This window comes from Patagioenas fasciata, chromosome 4 (genome assembly GCF_037038585.1).
Source record: "Patagioenas fasciata isolate bPatFas1 chromosome 4, bPatFas1.hap1, whole genome shotgun sequence".
In the NCBI taxonomy this organism is placed as follows: Eukaryota; Metazoa; Chordata; class Aves; order Columbiformes; family Columbidae; genus Patagioenas; species Patagioenas fasciata.
The window spans coordinates 48,354,218-48,373,462 of record NC_092523.1 but is presented as its reverse complement, the minus strand read 5'-3'; the positions used below and the strand labels follow the sequence as shown (position 1 = coordinate 48,373,462).

Here is a 19,245-nt window from a genome sequence, read left to right as displayed (position 1 = left end):
ATAGAATTTAACCCCAGAAAAAACACAGCAATTGACCAATAAAAAAAAAAAAAACTGTTATGGGAAAAAGGGGCAGAAGAGAGGTAAAAAATGAACAGGTGAGGAGCTGCTGGAAAGCTGCTGTAATCTACCAGGAAGAAGAATAAAAATGCTAAAAAACTATATGGTGCTTTTTCTGTAAGAGTGATTTAATTTTCATATATAGAGTGTTTGATGGCAAATCCTCAATCTCAGATGATGAATATATTTTCATTGTGTAGAAACAAAACACCTCAACTAGCACTACAACCACATTTATCATAAAACAAATGGATTGACTGTATAATCTCACCAGTGCTGTCTCATGGGACTGTGGCTGCTTAAAATTAATGATCTCCAAAGCGAGTGTCTTTTTCACTTTGGCTAGGTCTGCCTCTCTGGCTGCTTGTAGTAAAGAGTGTCCTTTGAATTCATCTGTTAGAGGAAAAAGATGCATTTAATATTCAGCAACATGTCACATATATCAATGTCATTGGAGAAAGGCAGTTATACTCAAGAGGAAATAAGAGTCTTTACGTACATCTTCCGATAGTAGCTGACCTGGGACATAGAACGTGAAACATTTGCTGAAACCAAAGGGATATTCTAAAGGAGAGGGGAAGTGATTCCTTGAGTAAAATCCTTGTAGCTTTTCTCCCTCTTATCTGCCACACACTTCATAATAAATGCATATGTGACTTCTGAATTACGTATGTGTTGAAGTGACCACAATGATGCTACATGCTCTTCAGAAAAAAGGATTACAGCTGCTTTTCAAAAAACTTACTGTATTTATAACTACAAATCATTCAATGTAAAGCCTGAATAAACAGATATATCATATATAGTAATATATGAAAATAATCTATAATTTAAATATAAAACATTAAATTACTTGTCTTAAAGAAAGCTAACTGGCTAAGCATTTGAAGCCTGTCTGCTACAAAAATGAAACAGGTTTTGATAGGAGCTGTATCTTTGCAAGTATGAAGAGGTAATTATGGTATTTTCAGTTTCATATCTTGTTCAGTTCAGCAACTAGTTCATTTCAGTTTTGAATCATTCTGTATCTGAGAAGAACTAAGTGTTTCTCTTAAACTGTACAAATGAAAGGCAGGTTAGCAGGAACGACGTCTGAACCCAAGAACTAGAAAAAAAAGCAGCTCAACAATCTCAGTAAAAATATCAGTATTTTTCTTTCATAAGCAAGCTTGAAATGCCAAGCTTGTTAAGAAAGGCTTTCTTCTCCCACATTTGTTTTAACATCCAGTGTATTTGTGGATTTAGAAATTAAATACTGTAACTTTAAAGTTTTCATTTCAAATTTCTTTGTAAACAAAGCACTATTGAAAGCACAGGTACAAATGAATCTTGAAATAATAAATAAATGTAATATTATTCCTAAATCATAAAACCAAAGAACTCAAGAATATACTAAACATGTTGTTTTGGGTATGCAAATACATGATGTCCCACCAAGATGCTGTCAAATTTGGTGTAATGTTCACGTTTGTGTACATATTTCAGTGGATATTAATGGACACGAATCTTTTCCTGCCCCTCTCCAGGAATTATAAATACAGCAATAAAACAAAGTTTAAATGTAGTTGGTTTATCTTGGTTTGGTTTTTGCTTGCTATTTTAAACAAATGGTTAATTATCCTGCCTCAAAGCCAGACGCATCTCCCAAGTTAGACCAGAATAGAGACTAGAGAAGTAGCTAAAAGATATTAACTCCCTCTTCTTTTCTTGTGGAGCAAAGTTTTCTGCTGCACATGATCTTACCACCTTCACATGCAAAGAATAGTGACAGACAACCTGACTAGTTGTACAGGATCATATTCTTAGTGTGTCATGGGGCTGCTGGAAAGGTGATAGACAAAACAAAAAGCTTATTTATAATTGAGTTCAGAATCTGCTTCTCAAAAAGGAGTTTCCTGTATTCATATTGTTTTTGTTTCCATACTTGTCTCATTTAAATGTTTTACAGTTTATAACAATGAGAAAACAAATCCCAAAAAGAGGGCAAACAAAGGCTGACAAATTCAAATTAGAGCTGAAACACTGTTTTGTAAATAGCACATGGATTGCAAAGACTACAAAAGCAGGTGCTGGAATTTCCACCTCCAGGTTTGCACACCAAAGCTACCTACCTTCTGGCCGTTACTCTTCAAGTGTGATACGGAGCCTCAATATCCAGGCTCCTGCATGACTTAACTGTGCTTTAAGCATGAAAAAACCCCATGGTCACTGGGTCACTGTCTTAAACTTTTAAAACCTAAGAAAACCGGACAATATCATGAACAGTTTATTAGAGGTACCAACACAGTTCAAAGAGAGAGGCACAGTTGCAGTTACTCCATGGCTTTGCATCCAGGTGCAAAGTACAAGGAAGATGGCTTGAAACCAGCACCCTTCTCACCCACCGACCACTGTTCCCCGCCTGTGCACACTCACAGGTCAGCCGCTCCCTCAGCTCGGGCGTTGGGGCCATGTCGACTGCGCTCTTGCCATGGCAGTTGACCAAGGTGGGGTCCGCGCCATGGCTCAGGAGCAGGGAGCAGACCTCCACACGGTTCTTTGAGGCGGCCTCGTGCAAGGGGGTGAACTGCCAGAGGTCCATGGCGTTCACGCAGGCACCATGCTGGCACAGCAAAGGAAGCCTTATGTCAGCAAGAAATCATCTTCAACAACTAAACGCTTACACGTTTTAATTTCGTTATGAAAACTGGTTCCAATCTTTCATATATAAACACACATAGAAACAAAACTATAAAAGTATCTGTATATACAAAAATACTGTTGAATCCTTAAAAAAAAAAAAAAAAGAGGATTTTCTGTAAGCTAGTCTTTCAGTAGAACAGATTTTTCCACAGAAAAATTCAAATAAGTAAAACTCTACTATATGTCCAAAGAAATTAGGTGTGGAAAAACCCACACATAAAGGCCTGAAGTTGCAGGCTTCTGAAATGACATACAGGATATTTGAAGCCTGCTACTACAGGAAAAAATAAATCTTCCTTTTCAGCTCTGGTACAAACAGTTCATATTTCACCTAACACATCTAAGTCTACTTAGACTTTCCATCCTTCCGCTTACCTTGAGCAGCAGTTCTGTAACCTCATAGTGTCCATATGAACATGCATTATGAAGAGGCACAAGACCACTGTATGAAAAAGGTAAATGAAGGCAAATTTAGTTAAGCAGCATTTTTGAAGGAGGAACGATTTCTTCTTTACTGAGAGATTAACAGAAATCAAATGTAAAATGTTTAAATATACAAAAATTTTAAAATTAAGATTCACAAACTAATGGAAAAATCTAACCTTCGCAAACAACATGTTACTTAAGAGTGGCATTAAAATGTGGGGTTTTTTGGTCCTAATAGCCCATAGAGGTTTAATCTACCACTAAAATTAGCATTAATTGGCTTTGAAATTATCTTTCTTGAAGCTATTAACGGAGGACAAAGTCCCATTCCATATGCAATTTGCTCAAGAGAAGTCAGTGTTCCATTTCTGCCTAAGTATGAACTCCTCTTTATTTGAAAAGCTACATGAAAGGCAAAACTCCCCAGGTAACGCTAACATAACTTCTCGGTATATTATGAAGATGCACAAATATCCATAGAAAGCAGAATGAAATTGCTGTTGAAGGCTGTGGAACGACCTGATTTTACTCAATTTTTTACACTACAACCTATTTAACTGTGCAAGAAACTTCTAAGAGAGTCCCTGTAATTTTTGTACAGCTACGTTACTGGAGGTCATACTAAAAAATGACACTAGCAAAGTAAACAAGAGGGATCTAGTCAGAAGCACAAGACGTAATAAAGAAAGTAATGCATGGGAAGAGAGATGCAGAGAGGACAGTTATTACAGAGGACAAAACGAGTTTAATTCAAGCCAAGCAAGACAGGCTAGTTATGGCTCAACAAATCGGGATGCATAATACACTGAAAAACAATAATTAACTCTTCATCATTTATGAAAAACAGAGGGGATGTTTCCCTGAATTGCAAAATCAACTCAAAGAGTGTTGCAAAAGCAAGTACTAGACAACAGGGTAAATGTTTCAAACTGTTATTTTCCATTGTTACTTTTCTTAATTACAACTTATGGGTGTACGTTTGAGACAGAGGGAGAGTATGCAGTCCACAGAGCACTCAAAAAACCTGCCCTCTTCCAAAATGATGGTCATTAGCAAAGACAATCACTGCAGCCATGCACCTCAGCACATCCTCCCCTTTTATTTTTTAGCACATTGTGACTTTGTGCACAACAGCAGTAAGGCAAAGAAAGGAGGGGCTGAAAAAGAACTGTTGCTTTGGCTGTGGTCCTCTTCAGCAGTAACAAGAAGTTATGACCATTTTTAAGATGTGTCACAGTTCCTCAACACTCTCTCCAAAGTGACACCATTGAAGAGAATCTAAAATATCTATAAAATCAATGTAACCTAATTTAGCTTATAAATGATAAATGACATTTATTTATAGCCCATTTACTTATAAATAAGAAATAGCAAGAAAAATCAAAAGACCACACTGAGCGTAAATGTGTGATGGTGCTAAAAAAGAGGGAGCTTACTAGACTGTGAGACATTTTAAAATATGGTTGCATAGTTTAAAAGTTTAATACAAAGTAAGTGTATTGTTTTTATTTTATTTTCTTCATTTTTCTTCCCCATGCCCTCCCTGCCCTTACTCAAGTTCGACTTAATTACTTCTCATGGTTTTAATACTTTTCAAGTAGATCATTCAAACCTTATTAAAGCATCTATGCTGAAATTTTCTATCAAGTCGTGCTCAGATTTCAGAAAGGTGTAAATCCCTAAAAGTTGCTTAACAATGTTGGATCTACCTGAATAGGCAGCACATGCAGTTTCACTCTGGGGTTTTTTTGACTAAAATAATGTGTCGTCATGAATGAAAAGGCATTTAGATGAGGTTCTTGGAGAGGTGGGTTAGTGCTAGAGTTAGGTTATGGTTGGACTTGATGATCCTGAGGGTCTCTTCTAACCGAAATGATTCTATGATAATTCTGATCAAAAGAAGTCATTAAGGGTGAATGTACAGACAAAAGCACTACAATTAGTTAATCTTCAAGAGTTTAAGTATGCTTGGGCTTGTTTTGGAAAGAAGGAGGAAAAAAAAACCAACCAAACAAAAAAACCCCACCTAAGACCATAATTTAAAATCACTTTTAACACTATGCTGGACTCAGCAGAAAATGAAAATATAGGAAGTGCCTCGAGTTTGCTGATGGAGACAGAACACATGCTCATTAATATCTTACCTCTATGGACTCTAAATACAAAATGCATGCCTTTAACCAGGGACCCGATTTCTGCAATGTTAGGACTAAGCCTTCCTATCAGACTGCCATGAGAGTCATCACCTTAGAGTTCAGAAACATATGTCTGAGAACAAAGTACAACATATATCGTTCCAGATTTCTGACTGCTATGCACTTTTTGTTGGTGTCTTATGTAACTACTAACCTTACAGCAAAAATAGACACTTTAGCTTCTACTGTTTCTTGATTTTTGCTGGCAATGGCAATCAAGATAGGTCTCCAAGGACCACTAGTTGTGAGCATGCAAATTATTAATATTACTTGGAATTACATCCATACATATTTAACAATATAATGATACCATAGAGAAATTTTTGAATGCACTTTTTCCACTAAGCCCATGTATCTTCTCCACATCACCTTCCCTAAAATAATGCTAGAAGAGTATGGTTTAACAGTGTAGTCTGTGCGTGGAAGCAAAGGATAAGGTTTGGGAAAAAAATTGTTTAAAGGTGTGATAGAAGGCTCAAAACAAGAGCAATTACAGCTAATTTGTTATCGAGGCTCTAATAAAAGTTTATTTATGATGAACCACATTCAGATTTTGGAAGCAAACACTGCATTCTCAGCCAACTATCTGAGATTATGCTGCAACACGAAACAGAGAAATAATTCTTCATCTTGATTAATACAAAACCACTGCTAAGAACATATAATAAATCAATTCATTTTACATACCCTTTGTCCTTTGCATGAACATCTGCACCATGCTGAAGCAGAAGTTGGACTATTCGAACTCTGTTGTAGCCTGCTGCTAGGTGTAAAGGAGTGGACTGCAATGTAAAACAAAACAAATAAAGGGAGGCACATAAATTTCAAGTCCTGCATCTCCTGAAATATAAGTAATCTTCATCTCTCTTACACATTGGATCAAGATAAGTTACGGTTCCCTTCTGTCATTAGCCAAAATAACACATACACAGCACAGCTTGCCCTTCCTGTTCTCAAACCAAATAAACAGTCCTTAAGTTGGCAAAGAATCCAGGTATCTCCTAAGGCAATAACAAGGTCATAATTTAAAGTTAATGTAAATAATTGCCCAACTTCGTTTTGTTTGGGTTTCAGGGGGTTGTTTTGGTTTGGTTTTGGTTATTTTAGTTTTGGTTGTTTTTTGTTTTGGTGGGTTTTTGTGAGATTGATTGGTTGGTTGGTTGGTGTGTGGTTTTGTTTGTTCCTTTTAAATGCTAGAATTCAATTAATTTTTTAAACGCTATATTTTTTTTTAATTCCTAAGCAAATTTATGCAGTTCAGGCTGCACACTCACAGGTTACAAAACTGTTTGTGTGTTTGTCTGTTGCAACAAGTGCACAAGAGGCAGACTGGAGAATAAGAAATAATGGATTTATCCCATAGCAGGAATATCTGTCTTCAGCTCTGCACCTAACAAGCAGTTGTACATGTTCTGTACTGTGCTAAGACAAGTGGAGCAAACTATGCAGTTTGCAGTTTCTTGCAAAACATACATCTGTAGCAGTAATGCACTTTGCTGCATAGGAACAGAGCAATAGTGGCACCTTCTCCACAGCTAATTCATAAGAATTTTAATCAAAACCTTTTGAAGTTGACAACACTAATTCCCCTCACAGTTTATTTTAAAAGGTTTTTGTTATGAAAAAAAAAATAAATAAATTGTGCTGCCTCAATCTGAAGGAAATGATTTCTTACACGAATGCGTGATGATGTTTCCTCCTTCCCAAGGCTGAGGAGCAGAGGATTTTAAAGGGATCCTTGTTGCAATTTATTTTGTGGCACACAACCGAAAGAACACAATTTTATTACCGTAAAACCTCATACATAAACCAACTTGAACACATGGAAAGACTTACATATCTCACAGTATTAAGTCAGGTACAGATTTACTGTCAGCATTAAAAGATCCTTACACAGTATTACAGATAAGACATCGCATTCTCGCTGTTATCAAGATCCAAAAAAAACACACAAAAAGTAACTACTTTGACACCTACCAAGTGTCCTGTGTAACCCCAGTGAGGACACAGCTTGTACCATCAGAAAAAGCAGCACAGGGCATCTCTAAGAAAAACACCTGGGTAACCCAGTTTATTTAGGGAAGCAGTTACGCAAGTTTCCATCTTCAGAGTTATCTGTACTCAAAACAAGGACCTCTAACATTACTAACCTGAGGATTCCCAAAGTGTCTCCAAATTACAAAATGCCACCAACAACAAGATGGGTTAAATCTTTAACATGTTTGGCCACTCAAATTGTTAGGATCTATTATTCTGTTCCAGAAAGGCTTCGACTACTGAATTAGCAATTTGGACTGATCCAGAAGGTATTATATTATTTTCATATCCGGCCCTTTTATAAAACAGTTGGCTTCTACATATCAGAAACACTAATGAAAATGTTGATAAAGATTATGCTAATATTTACATTAGCAGAATACTTCAGTATTGTTAATTCTGACAGTGCCTTGGTTTGGTTATTAAATCAACTGAATTAATAACTCAGAAAACCTGAAAGGAATTTGAAATGGACTGCGGAAAAGTCGGTCTATTGAAAGGCCTAAACTCCAGAAGAAATTGAAGCAAACACTATATCTTTGGACCACTGGAGGATCCTTTAACCTCACTACAATTAAACTACATCCATTCTTGTCTACATGCTACTTCTAAAACAATGATGGCAGACTTCCAAGATGATGCTTTACTCATATCAAGCATTATTAATAGGGAGATTCTCAATAAAGATACATCAACCCTGAAGTCTTGTTCACTGCTTAAAATTAAAAGAAAATCTATTATGACTCAGGCTGGGACTGTGCATTTTGTATTTCTAGGGCTATCAGACCTGCATTTGCCAAACAACTTAATTAGAGACAAAAACCAAAACATTTCAGGGTTATAGGTGCAAGACAAATTACATAAATGAAGCAAAACAGCATCATCCCAAATCTTCAGGTAACTTATACCCCTGCCTTTTAGAAAGGTGAGCTACTTCCATCTCCTTAGGCAAAGTGACACAGACACCACAGTCCCCTGAATAATCACAGAACACCACATCTTTCCCAGCACACCAGGAATTAGTTATTTGGCTGCAGCCAGGTGCCTGATGTTTGCCACACTGCAGCTGCCTCTCCCAGGAGCAGCCAACTGGTGCTCCCTGCACCCATCCATAGAGATGGGGCCGAGATCTCCACTGTTCTTTATGTGTTGACTCTGCAATCGCAAACCACGTATCCTGGAGGACTACACAGTGTTGGAGACACAGAAAGGCAAGCTACCAGCCCTTCTTTGGCCAGAGCAGTGCAGGGGCAGGGGACATTGTCCTGGCATCAGGTTGAATGCTGAACTGAAGGGCAAGCACAACTGAATGCACAAACATTCATCTTACAGATTTAATAGTTAAAAATACTACTCTGGCATTACGATCTTGGATGCTAATTACAGAAACGAAGTACCTAAAAGAGAATGTCACACTACATGAACTACAGGAGTATTAGCCTTCCAACCAAAAAAAAAAAAAAAAAAGAGTCTTCCAGTGAATGATAGTAGTAAAGACACTGATACTTATGCTTAAAATTAACGTGCTGTTTATATAGCACTAGAAAAGAAAAAACTAGTTATCTGAAACAGCAGTATGGCATGCTGCACCTGCAAGGCATATCAAACTAATAACTCAATATTAAGAAAAGAGATTTAATTGAGCTATCAATTAACCCCTCCTCCCATGTCTTTCAATACCTGGCAAGAGACTTACTAACCAGAATCCCTAGAGAGCACTTACCTTCCAAGACTCACATTCACAGTTACCAAGCCAATCGTACTGTCTTACTTGCTAGTGTAATTAAAAAGAGTACAACTCCACTTTTATTAAGTAAAGTAGACTCTCATGTGAGATGCTCACATTACTTTAAAGTTTTATGGCAGCTGTAATTGAGTCAAAGCAGGTACTGTACATTTCAAGGAAGATTACTGTACACAAGATGGCAATCACTGTCAACCCATATACCTACATTTTATACTAAAGCAGGTATTTTTTCCTGCAGTTCTTTTGAAAATGTGTTGCCTGGGAACATGAGAAATGCATTTTTTAGATTTAAAAAATGCACATACAGCAGTTTGATACTATTTTCATTGATCCTTAGGTATTTTACCACTGCTTTGTTACCAACAGCCGATTTGATGACCCCTATTTTCAAGGCCAGCCACCCTGGACTTGCTGTCTTGTTCACCTGCATCAAACAAAAGGGGCTGCTGAGCTGCTTCCACTGAAATCAGAAAACTGGTTTCAACAAATTGTCCATAGGCAACACGGGAGAGCTGGTTCCAAGTACCATCTGTTTCTCTTCCTATCTTGCAAGAGTCTTCAGCAGCTCTTTGATGATAATGCTGCCACAGCCTCCAAAGAAAGCTGCATTCCCAGATTTAAATGACGAATCGTCCATTTTATGGGCAAATTTAAACAGAAGGATATTGTGTAAGGATCTTACATCATGCATTCTCTGCACGATCAATAACACCTGGAGGAACTGTATTGAGAACTAGTATTGCCCATTCTTGCTTTCTACTGCCAAAAATCTCTACATAATACTATCTGATAACAATCTTAATCACTCTGCTTAATTCTCAAGCTGTCATCCTGAAGGCTATTAAAATCAACAGTCTTCTTATCAGATACATGATTTCTCATAACTCATCTAATTTATGACACTATACTGTAATTTAGTACTATCATAATTTAATTTAATCCTCTATAGGAAAGGTATTCTTGCAATAAAGAGGTTACACCCTGATTTTGAAAGCCAGCTCTGGCCTTGACATATTATGTCTACTGTCATGTTCAGAAGGTCCCCACGACATGTAGCTGTAAGGGAGGCTCTTAGACAGACAGACACAAAAGTATGACAGAAAATACCAAAGGACACTTGCTATGTTTATTGTTAACTCTTCTACAACACCCTGTTGACACAGGATGTCAAAAAAGAAGACAGGGAAGAGGGATTTTAAAATGTTTCAAGTATACCTTTCAGATATGTGACATTTTTACCTTGTCTCTAAATATCTTCAGGTTTGGGAGATCTGGAAATTGCAGGAAGGCAGCAAACTCCCATCTAACCTCTGTCAAATGAAACCTTTATTCTAATCAGGCCCCACTGCTGGTAGACAGCAGTGGCAACAAAAACAGTATCTTAAACTTTTGTAGTTTGTTGTATAAGCTCCCTTCAAAACAGTGTTTCACCTCCACTGAATTAAGGGAAGAGCAGAGAGGTTTTCAACCACAGAAGGGACCTTTGTTTGACAGTTTTGCATAGAAGTGACTGGTTTGAAAGATGTCCTGACTCCTGGTAAGATGACTATTTGAATTTGGCACACTAAGGAAAAACCTCTGAGCAGGTAAACAACTGTCGCTTCACTGGGTTAGAATTCATGACAGAATCTTTCTTTTCAGTTGCAATAGTCTGTGTCTGCTTGATGCTGTTCTCTTACAGACTTCTCTAAAATGAACTGCATCAATCATGAGCGTACATCGGGAAGGCATCCTGTATGTGAGTGGAATACCACCTATTGCCACTTTATCATCTGACTAATGGGGTAAGAAAACAAGTTGCAACAATATCACAATCTTGAAGAGATATTCCTGAACTTTTCCACTGTGGAAAGGCTTCTCCTTTGCTGCTGAGATACTAACTTGCATTCCAATTTTAAGCAGTGTGCCTAACTTATATTTTTTCATTTTTGGACTCAGTTGTAAGCTTTCTTGGGAAAATGTCTCATTGACATGTGTTCGCCTGGTGCCTAGGCTGGGCGTATAAAATACAAAAAAAAATCCTTCTAGAAATACATTGTTCAAATAACTCAAAATAATTATTTTATATTCATGCCACAAATGCTCTTGCGCACAAGGTACTACAGAAGTAAAGGTTCCTAACCTCAGCTAGAGAATGATTCTCTTCCTGAGCAGGAAAGGGGCTGTGCTCCTGTCAATCAGCCACATGGCTTGTCACCTTCTGCCACCCAATTGTGCAATTTCCTTGGTCATTTTATAGCACCACTGAGATATTTAATTTCATGGTTGGCAATTATGCTTTAGAAACAAACCTACAGATGCTGCTCCAGGAAAATAAGTAATGTCAGACTGCAGACGAGCTAGCTGTAACAAGTTTATACTTTACACATAAAAAAGCACAGGGATGAAGAACTTAAACTACTACTACTTTTCTTATGTAAAAAAGAAAAAAAAATACAAACCACAAAAAACATTTCCTAAGGACAAGGTTACAAGATGTATAAGAAGACATTTCTCACTCCACTGCACTTTCAGTGGTAATTTAAGTGCTTCATCTTCAGAATACAGCCAGTAGTACTTCATTGGACTGTTGAATAGGACAGACTTTGTACAGTAAAAATCAGAAAAACATCAGGTCAGAAATTTCACACGGTGCTTTGTAACAGCTAATGACAGTGAAAATGAACTGAACAGCTCACCAATCCAGAATCTGTAAGTCACACAGTAACTCAGTTTAGAGCTTTGGTATATCAGACAATCTCCTGGGGAGGGGGAAGTTTCACTGTTTTCAGCTGTAAACCACTGAAAACCAAAACAGCTTGATTTCACATACACAGTAATGTTAGGGGAGAGCATCACTGGGCAAAAATGAGGATTACATAAAGAGAGAAATGTTTGCATTCCTCTTCATCCTGTCACTTGGTAGAAGGAGAACAAATAAGTAATCTCCATTAAAAAGAAATTCTCCCTTGCAACTGAATACCTTTCAGAAATTCTTTTTGGTATCATACCACCCAGGTTACAATACAAAGCCCAGAGCCAGTCAAATATCAGGAATGGCATACCTCCTAGAAGTATCTAGAAATGTGTGCCAGCTACAAAGAATTGCTTCATGGATCACAGATTGAAGGAACATTCCTGTGTTCAACTGTGCAGAAACCACAGCTAGGATGTTATTTTCAAATTAGTGTTGGACACCTCCGGACCAGGCGGATGTTCATAAATTGGAAGAAGAGATAAGTATGTATAATAAAGTTGAAATTGAAAGAATTAATTAAATGGCTGGAGAGTTAAAATGCATAGGAAGAGCAGAACAAAAATACTGCAAATACACTGGCAGAATAAGCCCTTCTTTGGAAAGGGTTTACTTGGGTGACAGACCAGGACTCTTCTGATTTCCAGTGAGTATTAATATGTCTTCCTTCTCAGAAGGCTGTAATGTCCAAACTACTGACTACTAACTGTTTTTCTAATTGATCTGAACTTTGAGAGACAACACAAGTTTCTGACTGTACCTCTGAACCTCAAGACCAGGTGACAAGGCTTGACATCAGTTGTACACATTAACACGGTGACCCTGCTGTACTGCAACTTGGGCTAAGTGTTGACAAATAAGGGGCAGGAGATTTATGAGAGAAGATCTTAAATCACATAGATTCCTGGGGTAGGAAAGGACAGAAAAGATGACAAACATCATCTTGCACAGGGGTAAACAAAGAAATTCAGTGCCTCTGTCTCTTGGAGGTTAAAAGAAGGAAGAAGCAATGAGTGCTTTTACTTTTCTGCTCAGGAGCCCCTCCTGTTGTCATAGAAACAGCAGCCCCCCAGAGAATGTAGGGACCTGGAGGCAAAGAAGATATGCCCAAAAGCAGAAGAGGGTAAAGGTCAAAGATATGATTTCTGACAGGAGATAAAATATACAAGCACTACAGGACCACACAACAAAGGAAAGTTTCATCTGCAGAGGAAGGCTTAAGGTGGATTATTAAGGATGACCATATAAAAGCTTTATCAAATCCCAGAAGAAAAACCTGGTCTCCTTGCTCAGCAGGCTTCCCTAGACAATGACACTTGACTTTCAAAATTATAGTGATCATTATCTTTGACAACAGGAAGGCAAATCCTTAATCCAGGTAGATAGCTCTGAAAGCTATTCTCTTAACAGTAGCTATGTAAAAAAGAAAATAATTCAAATTGATTACTGCAGAGAAAAAAAAAAGTCAAACAGACAGAGCATTGTTACCTGGCAGAAAAAGGGCTAAAAGAAAGGCCAGAAGAAAAAAAGATATTGTGAGACAGAAGGCACGAACCATGTTTGGAATGAACTTTAAAAGCAAAGATCAGTCTGATCCACAAGAAAAAGCAGGTATGGCAAATGGATAAAAGGGATCTCAGCTCCTCAAATTAGGAAGCTTAGTTTCCCAACAACTCCATACTAAGTTGCTGTCATTACTTTCAGAGACTGGTCTAGAAGCACAGACTATAGAAGGAAACAGTAAGGTGCTGGGAGAAAGACTTAAATCTTTAAATGGGAACACCACCATAAATGGGGCACTAGTGATCCTTGACCTCTTCCTAAGTAAGAATTAAAATGTAACACACACACACCCCCAGCCCCTTCTGAGTATCTCCGTGTATCTTAACCTACCACCCATTTGGTAAAACAGTTCCACAGAAGATCTGTCAGAAAAACTGAGCAACCCATGGTATTCTCAGAAAACTTTTCCTCACAAGAATCTCTTTCATGTGAACGAATAAGGTTTGGCTGGGGATGGAACTGCAAGATGAAAAAGAAATTCTGGAGTTTCTGAAAACTTTCAGTAGCATATGCACAGATCTTTGGCAGCACTTAAGAACAGGTGGAGATGGACTTCGAGCTGGATTGTCAAAGAAGCAGAGGAGTATACATTGTTTCTTTGGTGACAGATGCTGGCACCTGAGGGGAGTAGTGGCTTGCCCAGCTACCTAAAGATGAAATGACAGTCAAGACTCACTGTCTTCTCCTAAGGGAACACTGCTAATGCTATTTAACACTGAACAGAGATGAATACTGCCTTGAAAGATATGGCAGAAGACTACACAGGAATTACTTCCAGTATCATTGTGGACATTTTTGTTGTTTCTTTCCACCACCTAGAATCTGCCAGAAATGCAAGTCAAAAGTGGGGCAACTGAGGCATGACTGGCTCTTGCAGGGGCAAGGGCAAGAAGAAACTGCCCCTGTGATGTTATTAACTAGTCATCTGAGGGTATCCAAACCTCTAGTACTCTAAGGAGCAGCTGGTAACCTCTGCCAGCTGGGGAACAAACTCATCAGGGCTGGCAGACTGAGCACACTGGCATGCAGGACTGTCCCATGTCAACAGCTGGAACTTTGATTTGTTAAATCATGCACCGAATGCTGTGGTTCCAGCTTATTGCATGAGGAAGAACAGATGCTCCTGCTGCTGATCTGAGCAGAGGGGCAGGGATAGCCAAGTTTCTGTGGAGTTTCTGAAAGCATCTTAGCTCCAACCAGCACAGTCTGCAGCCTGTCTCAACCTGTCAATTTTGCCAAACTACAAGCTGCAAATGCTCATCACTCCAGGAGGGGAGGATGTGACAACTTTCTCCCCTCTTCCAGCACTAATACATACATTTTTATCTGTCCAGTCAGCCAGTGTCAGAAGCTATGGAATCCTTTAATTATTTGCTCAGGCTGCTGTTCTCTCTCTTTAATGATTTTTTTTGGTGTTGCTCTGGCAGCACAAATAAGTGTTAAGAGGCTCATCTCCAAACAGCCATGGTGGGTGACTGGGGGAGGCCTGCACACAACACTACAACCATCTGAAGAGGATGCACGCTAGAATGTCAAAGAACCAAAACTGTTGGTTTTTGCTGTTTCAGCCTCTTATTTTTCCACTTACTATCAAAATATTTTTCTTATTACAGTCAACTAACAATCCTGTATTGCCTTTTCTTTTTATATCTCTTATTATTTTTATCACTTATCTTACTCCACCTTTATATATTTACTTTGCTTCTCCTCCTTTTTCCACCTAGAAAGTTTCCAGGCTTCTGTTCATAAGATTTTCACATTATTAAGAAAGAAGAAAAGCTTCTCAGAATACATTAATTCAACTGTTCCCTCTGTTAACATGACATTCAAACCAGAAATTCACTCATTTTATTGAAAGTGGGCTCAGAATGAGCTCTGTTTAGAACAGATTGCATTTCGGCTCCAGTGCTCAGTGTGAAATATTTATGCATTATATTTTGCAATTAAATTAAAACACAAAATATAAAATAATTCACAAAATTAAATATACAAAAAGCTCTTTTTGCATTATAGGGATAATTTGCAAATTTTAGAATTTAATGCCTTTATAATCCAACCACTGTTCCTTTGAAGAAGAGTGTTGTATAATACAGGAAGAAAGGCAGAGAATTTATCTTGTACTTCCTTTTAGTATGTTTAAAAATTGAAAAGCTATGGTTATTAGAATATGAGTATTCTAAATAATTTCATCTGTAAGAAAAAAAGTCTCTTTTCTAAGTGTATTATATTACCTAGAAAAGACTAATCAAATAACCTAGATTTTCTTGTTCATCACTGACACATCTATCAGCAACTACAATGCCCTGTTTTGGCATTTTCTTCCCCTGTTATTGTTCACCCGCTGCCTGCTCAATCAGCTTACACAACAGTTTTAGAAATGGTTATGTAAATACACCTCTTCCTGCATATAAGTATTTGTAGTTCTTTTCATTTAGAACTAAACTGATCACTCTAAGTTATCCATACAAGCTATGAAATAAATGATGGGGTTGTATCAGCAAGTGATATGTCATGTGCTGAGAGGGGTAGAAAGGGCAGACAGACAAGCTTTGGTTGACTGCATAGGTGAAAAGTTTGGGTGCTACCAGTGACTGTTTGACAGAGAAGGTGGCTAGAGAGGCCTCAGGAATAAATGCAACTACTGAGCTGGTACCCTGTAACAAGTGACAGCTGGTGCAAAACCTCGCAGTAGAAGTTGCTCTTCACCAGACACTACAGAGTGACACTTAGACGTGTCTTATCTACAGGGGAAATGCTTGCTGAAATAATCCAGTATGACTGTGCTAACCTTCAGAAAGTGGAGTTATAAAAAATTTGTAAGTTTTATTAATAATAAGCTAAAAGTGGTAGCTAAGAGAATTAAGTCCTTACAGACAGCATAAAGGCTACTAATGGAGAGAATACTGGAACTGCCATGCGAATGCATATCTCATATTAGGAAGGGCTTGAAAGAGCCTGTGTGACTACCAGCAAACTAAAAGAGATTACTGGAATTAAGAAGGCATCATCCAAAAAGCTGAATTCACAAACTGAAGAAAATCACAAGGACCATAAACTTCAACAGATTAAAGGTAAGAATACAATTAGGCAAAACCAGTTTAAGCAGTGACTACTGAAAGGAATTAAAACCAGCCATAAATCCTTCTTCCAGCCCACCAGGGGTACAAAATCCACCAGACAGTCCAGGGGGGCAAGGTGATACAAGGGCAAGAAAGGGAGCTCTTGCAGGCAAGAAGTAGTTGTGGAGGAGCTAAAGGAACTGCTTACATGGTATACATCTGAGAAGAAGTAACTATCATACCAGGGCCCTAATGAGTGAGCGTGTGTGTATTTGGGAGCATGGTAAAGCCTGGCAAAGGATCTGTCTGAAACTAAATTAAGCATAAAAAAAGTAATGATAGCCATAATCACAATGAACATCAACAAACTGCCAGGACTGCATTCACCCAAGAGAGCACTGGAGAATGAAACAGGTGAATTATTAGTGGTATATGACCTTCACTTGAGACTGTCTTGGTACACAAAGACCTGGAAGTTACAAACCAATCATTAAAACATGTTTTGTGGAACTACTGGCCTGTAATCTTCATGTCTGTACCAAGAAAAATACAATATAGTAACAACTAGAATTAGCGGACACCTGGATAAACACGATCTACTTAAGAAGAGTCAAACGGTGTTAAGGGAAGTTCCACCTTTAAAACTCTTGGAGTTTGCTGAAGCAGTCAACAAACATGTGCATAAGGCTAATCCAACTGATACAGTCTACATGGGCACTGAACGGGGTTTTAACTGAACTCTTATGAATAGTTTTTAGGGAAGATGGTTACATGAAGGCATGGAAAACATGATGTACAGCTAAATGATAGGTCTAATGACAGAGGGAGTCATAAAGTACTCCAATGTCAGACTCAAAAGTGAAAAGCAACAAGAAAGCAAAATGATTACTTCTTAGTACTCTCATGCTCACACGCAGGGATTTTGAGAGACAAGTGACACTAAGGATAGAAATGGCACCTACAGTATTCACTATAGTCAACCATATTCAGAAATCAAAGGTATACAGTCCACGGATTGAGCCGCTACATTTCAACTCAAACATAACCTCAGCGAGCCCTGTGAAGGAAAGGACTCCACTCTCAAGATCACAGAAGAAAAATCAGTAGTACTTGACTTTTCTACAGTCTGTGAGCTGATAAAGCTAAATCTAGACCACAGCACTTAGTTAATGTGCATAAAATAGTAAATGGCAGCTCTGCCCAAATCAGCAAGTTTGACTTATTTTCTATTGACAACAGATATATAATAGCATAATGCAAGAAACTGTCCCCTGTGTGATGCTAATAATCAAGGGGAAACAATTCAGGTATTAAAAAAACCCTCAACAAACACACCTTTAATACATTTGAAGGTTTCCTGAAGAGCACATTGATTAAGACCTAACAATTGAGACTTCCTGATTTTCAGAGATCAATATAGAGAGAATGGCTATGGAGTAAACAATTTCTTTCCAGTCCTTCAAGTGCACAATTTCTACTTATGGACATGACAGAGTACATTTCAAATAAGTCCTGAAGAAAATGAAAACAAGTGAAGGTGAATGAACTCATTGAAACTTTTTGGGAAAACATTTAAGGCATCGTAACAGAAACTTAGAGCAGGTAGATCAGTTTTACATTTTATTCAAAATATATCATCTTTGGCTATAGAAGGTCTTAAGTGACACAACAAAGAGAAATTAAGCTCAATCACCTACACTGGATGAAGTCAGGGGGCAGATTCTTGTGTTATCCACTTTTACCATGCTTGGCTGATGAAACAGGATGGGATCACAGCATAAGAAAGCATAACTTGTCACTACTTCTGACATGCATGAATCCTGAGAGCTACCAAAATGGTATTTTAAAGGTAAAATACAGTAGTGGCCATTTTAAAAATGTTGTTTTTATGTGTGTACTGTATTGTGTACTTCTGTCCCAGGTACATCACAAACATTATAGCATTTGCTTTGCAACCTTTTTGGAATGTTGGAAATGCCACCTTTTATCACAGTGCTCCAATACTTAAACCCAGGAAAGACCCTTGATTTTGAGTGCAGACTTTCATTCGAAACATTTAACTTCATTATGGAGAAGTATAGCTATAACTGAAAAGAATACAGAAGTGTCTGCATCTGACCTACAGTACTTATTTTCATCACTGAGGCACATATTCACTAAAAGTTGCTTAGAACTTCTGCCCATCTTCTTCCTTCCTTCAGTCCACCTAGCATACACAGGGATAGGCTACAAGGTTCTGAAGCCCTTCATGAAAATCAAAGCTGGGAGTATGGACCATACAAATATATTACTGTGGGTCACCAAGGTATAACAGAATAACTGAGCTTGGAAATGAGCTCTGGATACCAACTTGTAGTCCAACCCCCGGCTGCCCTGAGTTTGCTCAGGTACTGTGAATGACTTCATAGCTGAGGTGGCATAAGAGCTTATACACACCAGTTGCCATGGAGCAGCTGGCATTTGATGACAAGTTCTCCCATGACTCTATACATGCTCATACCCAATACAGGTCACTAGTGGGGCTGCATAAGAAGCACGAACAATTGTAGCACTTGCAGAACACAGCAGTCATTGACCACAGTAAAGAAGGATTTTAAATCCCCAATTTTTAAAACAATATGCTTTCAGAAGAATAGATTTGTTTTAAACAGAAATAGACGTGCTCTGTATCATCCCTTAATTCTTTTATGCTACTTCATGAAAACCAGACTGATCCTTTATGCTAGTAAGCAGCAAGTGAGC

At 38.1% G+C, this 19,245-nt stretch overlaps 2 protein-coding genes across 3 annotated transcripts in view; one reads left to right on the top strand and one right to left on the bottom strand.

The window, feature by feature from the left end:
* TNKS (tankyrase) overlaps positions 1-19,245 on the bottom strand; it is a 138,425-nt gene that overhangs the window by 39,336 nt on the left and 79,844 nt on the right. Inside the window, exons 6-9 of the mRNA XM_065837978.2 lie at positions 6,051-6,145; positions 3,118-3,184; positions 2,476-2,662; positions 332-453 (exon numbers count right to left, since the gene is read on the bottom strand). Coding sequence (XP_065694050.1) covers positions 332-453; positions 2,476-2,662; positions 3,118-3,184; positions 6,051-6,145 — 471 coding nt within the window. The remainder of the gene's footprint in view (positions 1-331; positions 454-2,475; positions 2,663-3,117; positions 3,185-6,050; positions 6,146-19,245) is intronic.
* The window catches only part of ERI1 (exoribonuclease 1), a 146,367-nt gene continuing 134,201 nt past the window's right edge, over positions 7,080-19,245 (top strand). For both annotated transcript variants that reach the window (XM_071807804.1, XM_071807803.1), the window contains exon 1: positions 7,080-7,084. The gene's annotated coding sequence lies outside the window, so the exon portion shown is untranslated. The remainder of the gene's footprint in view (positions 7,085-19,245) is intronic.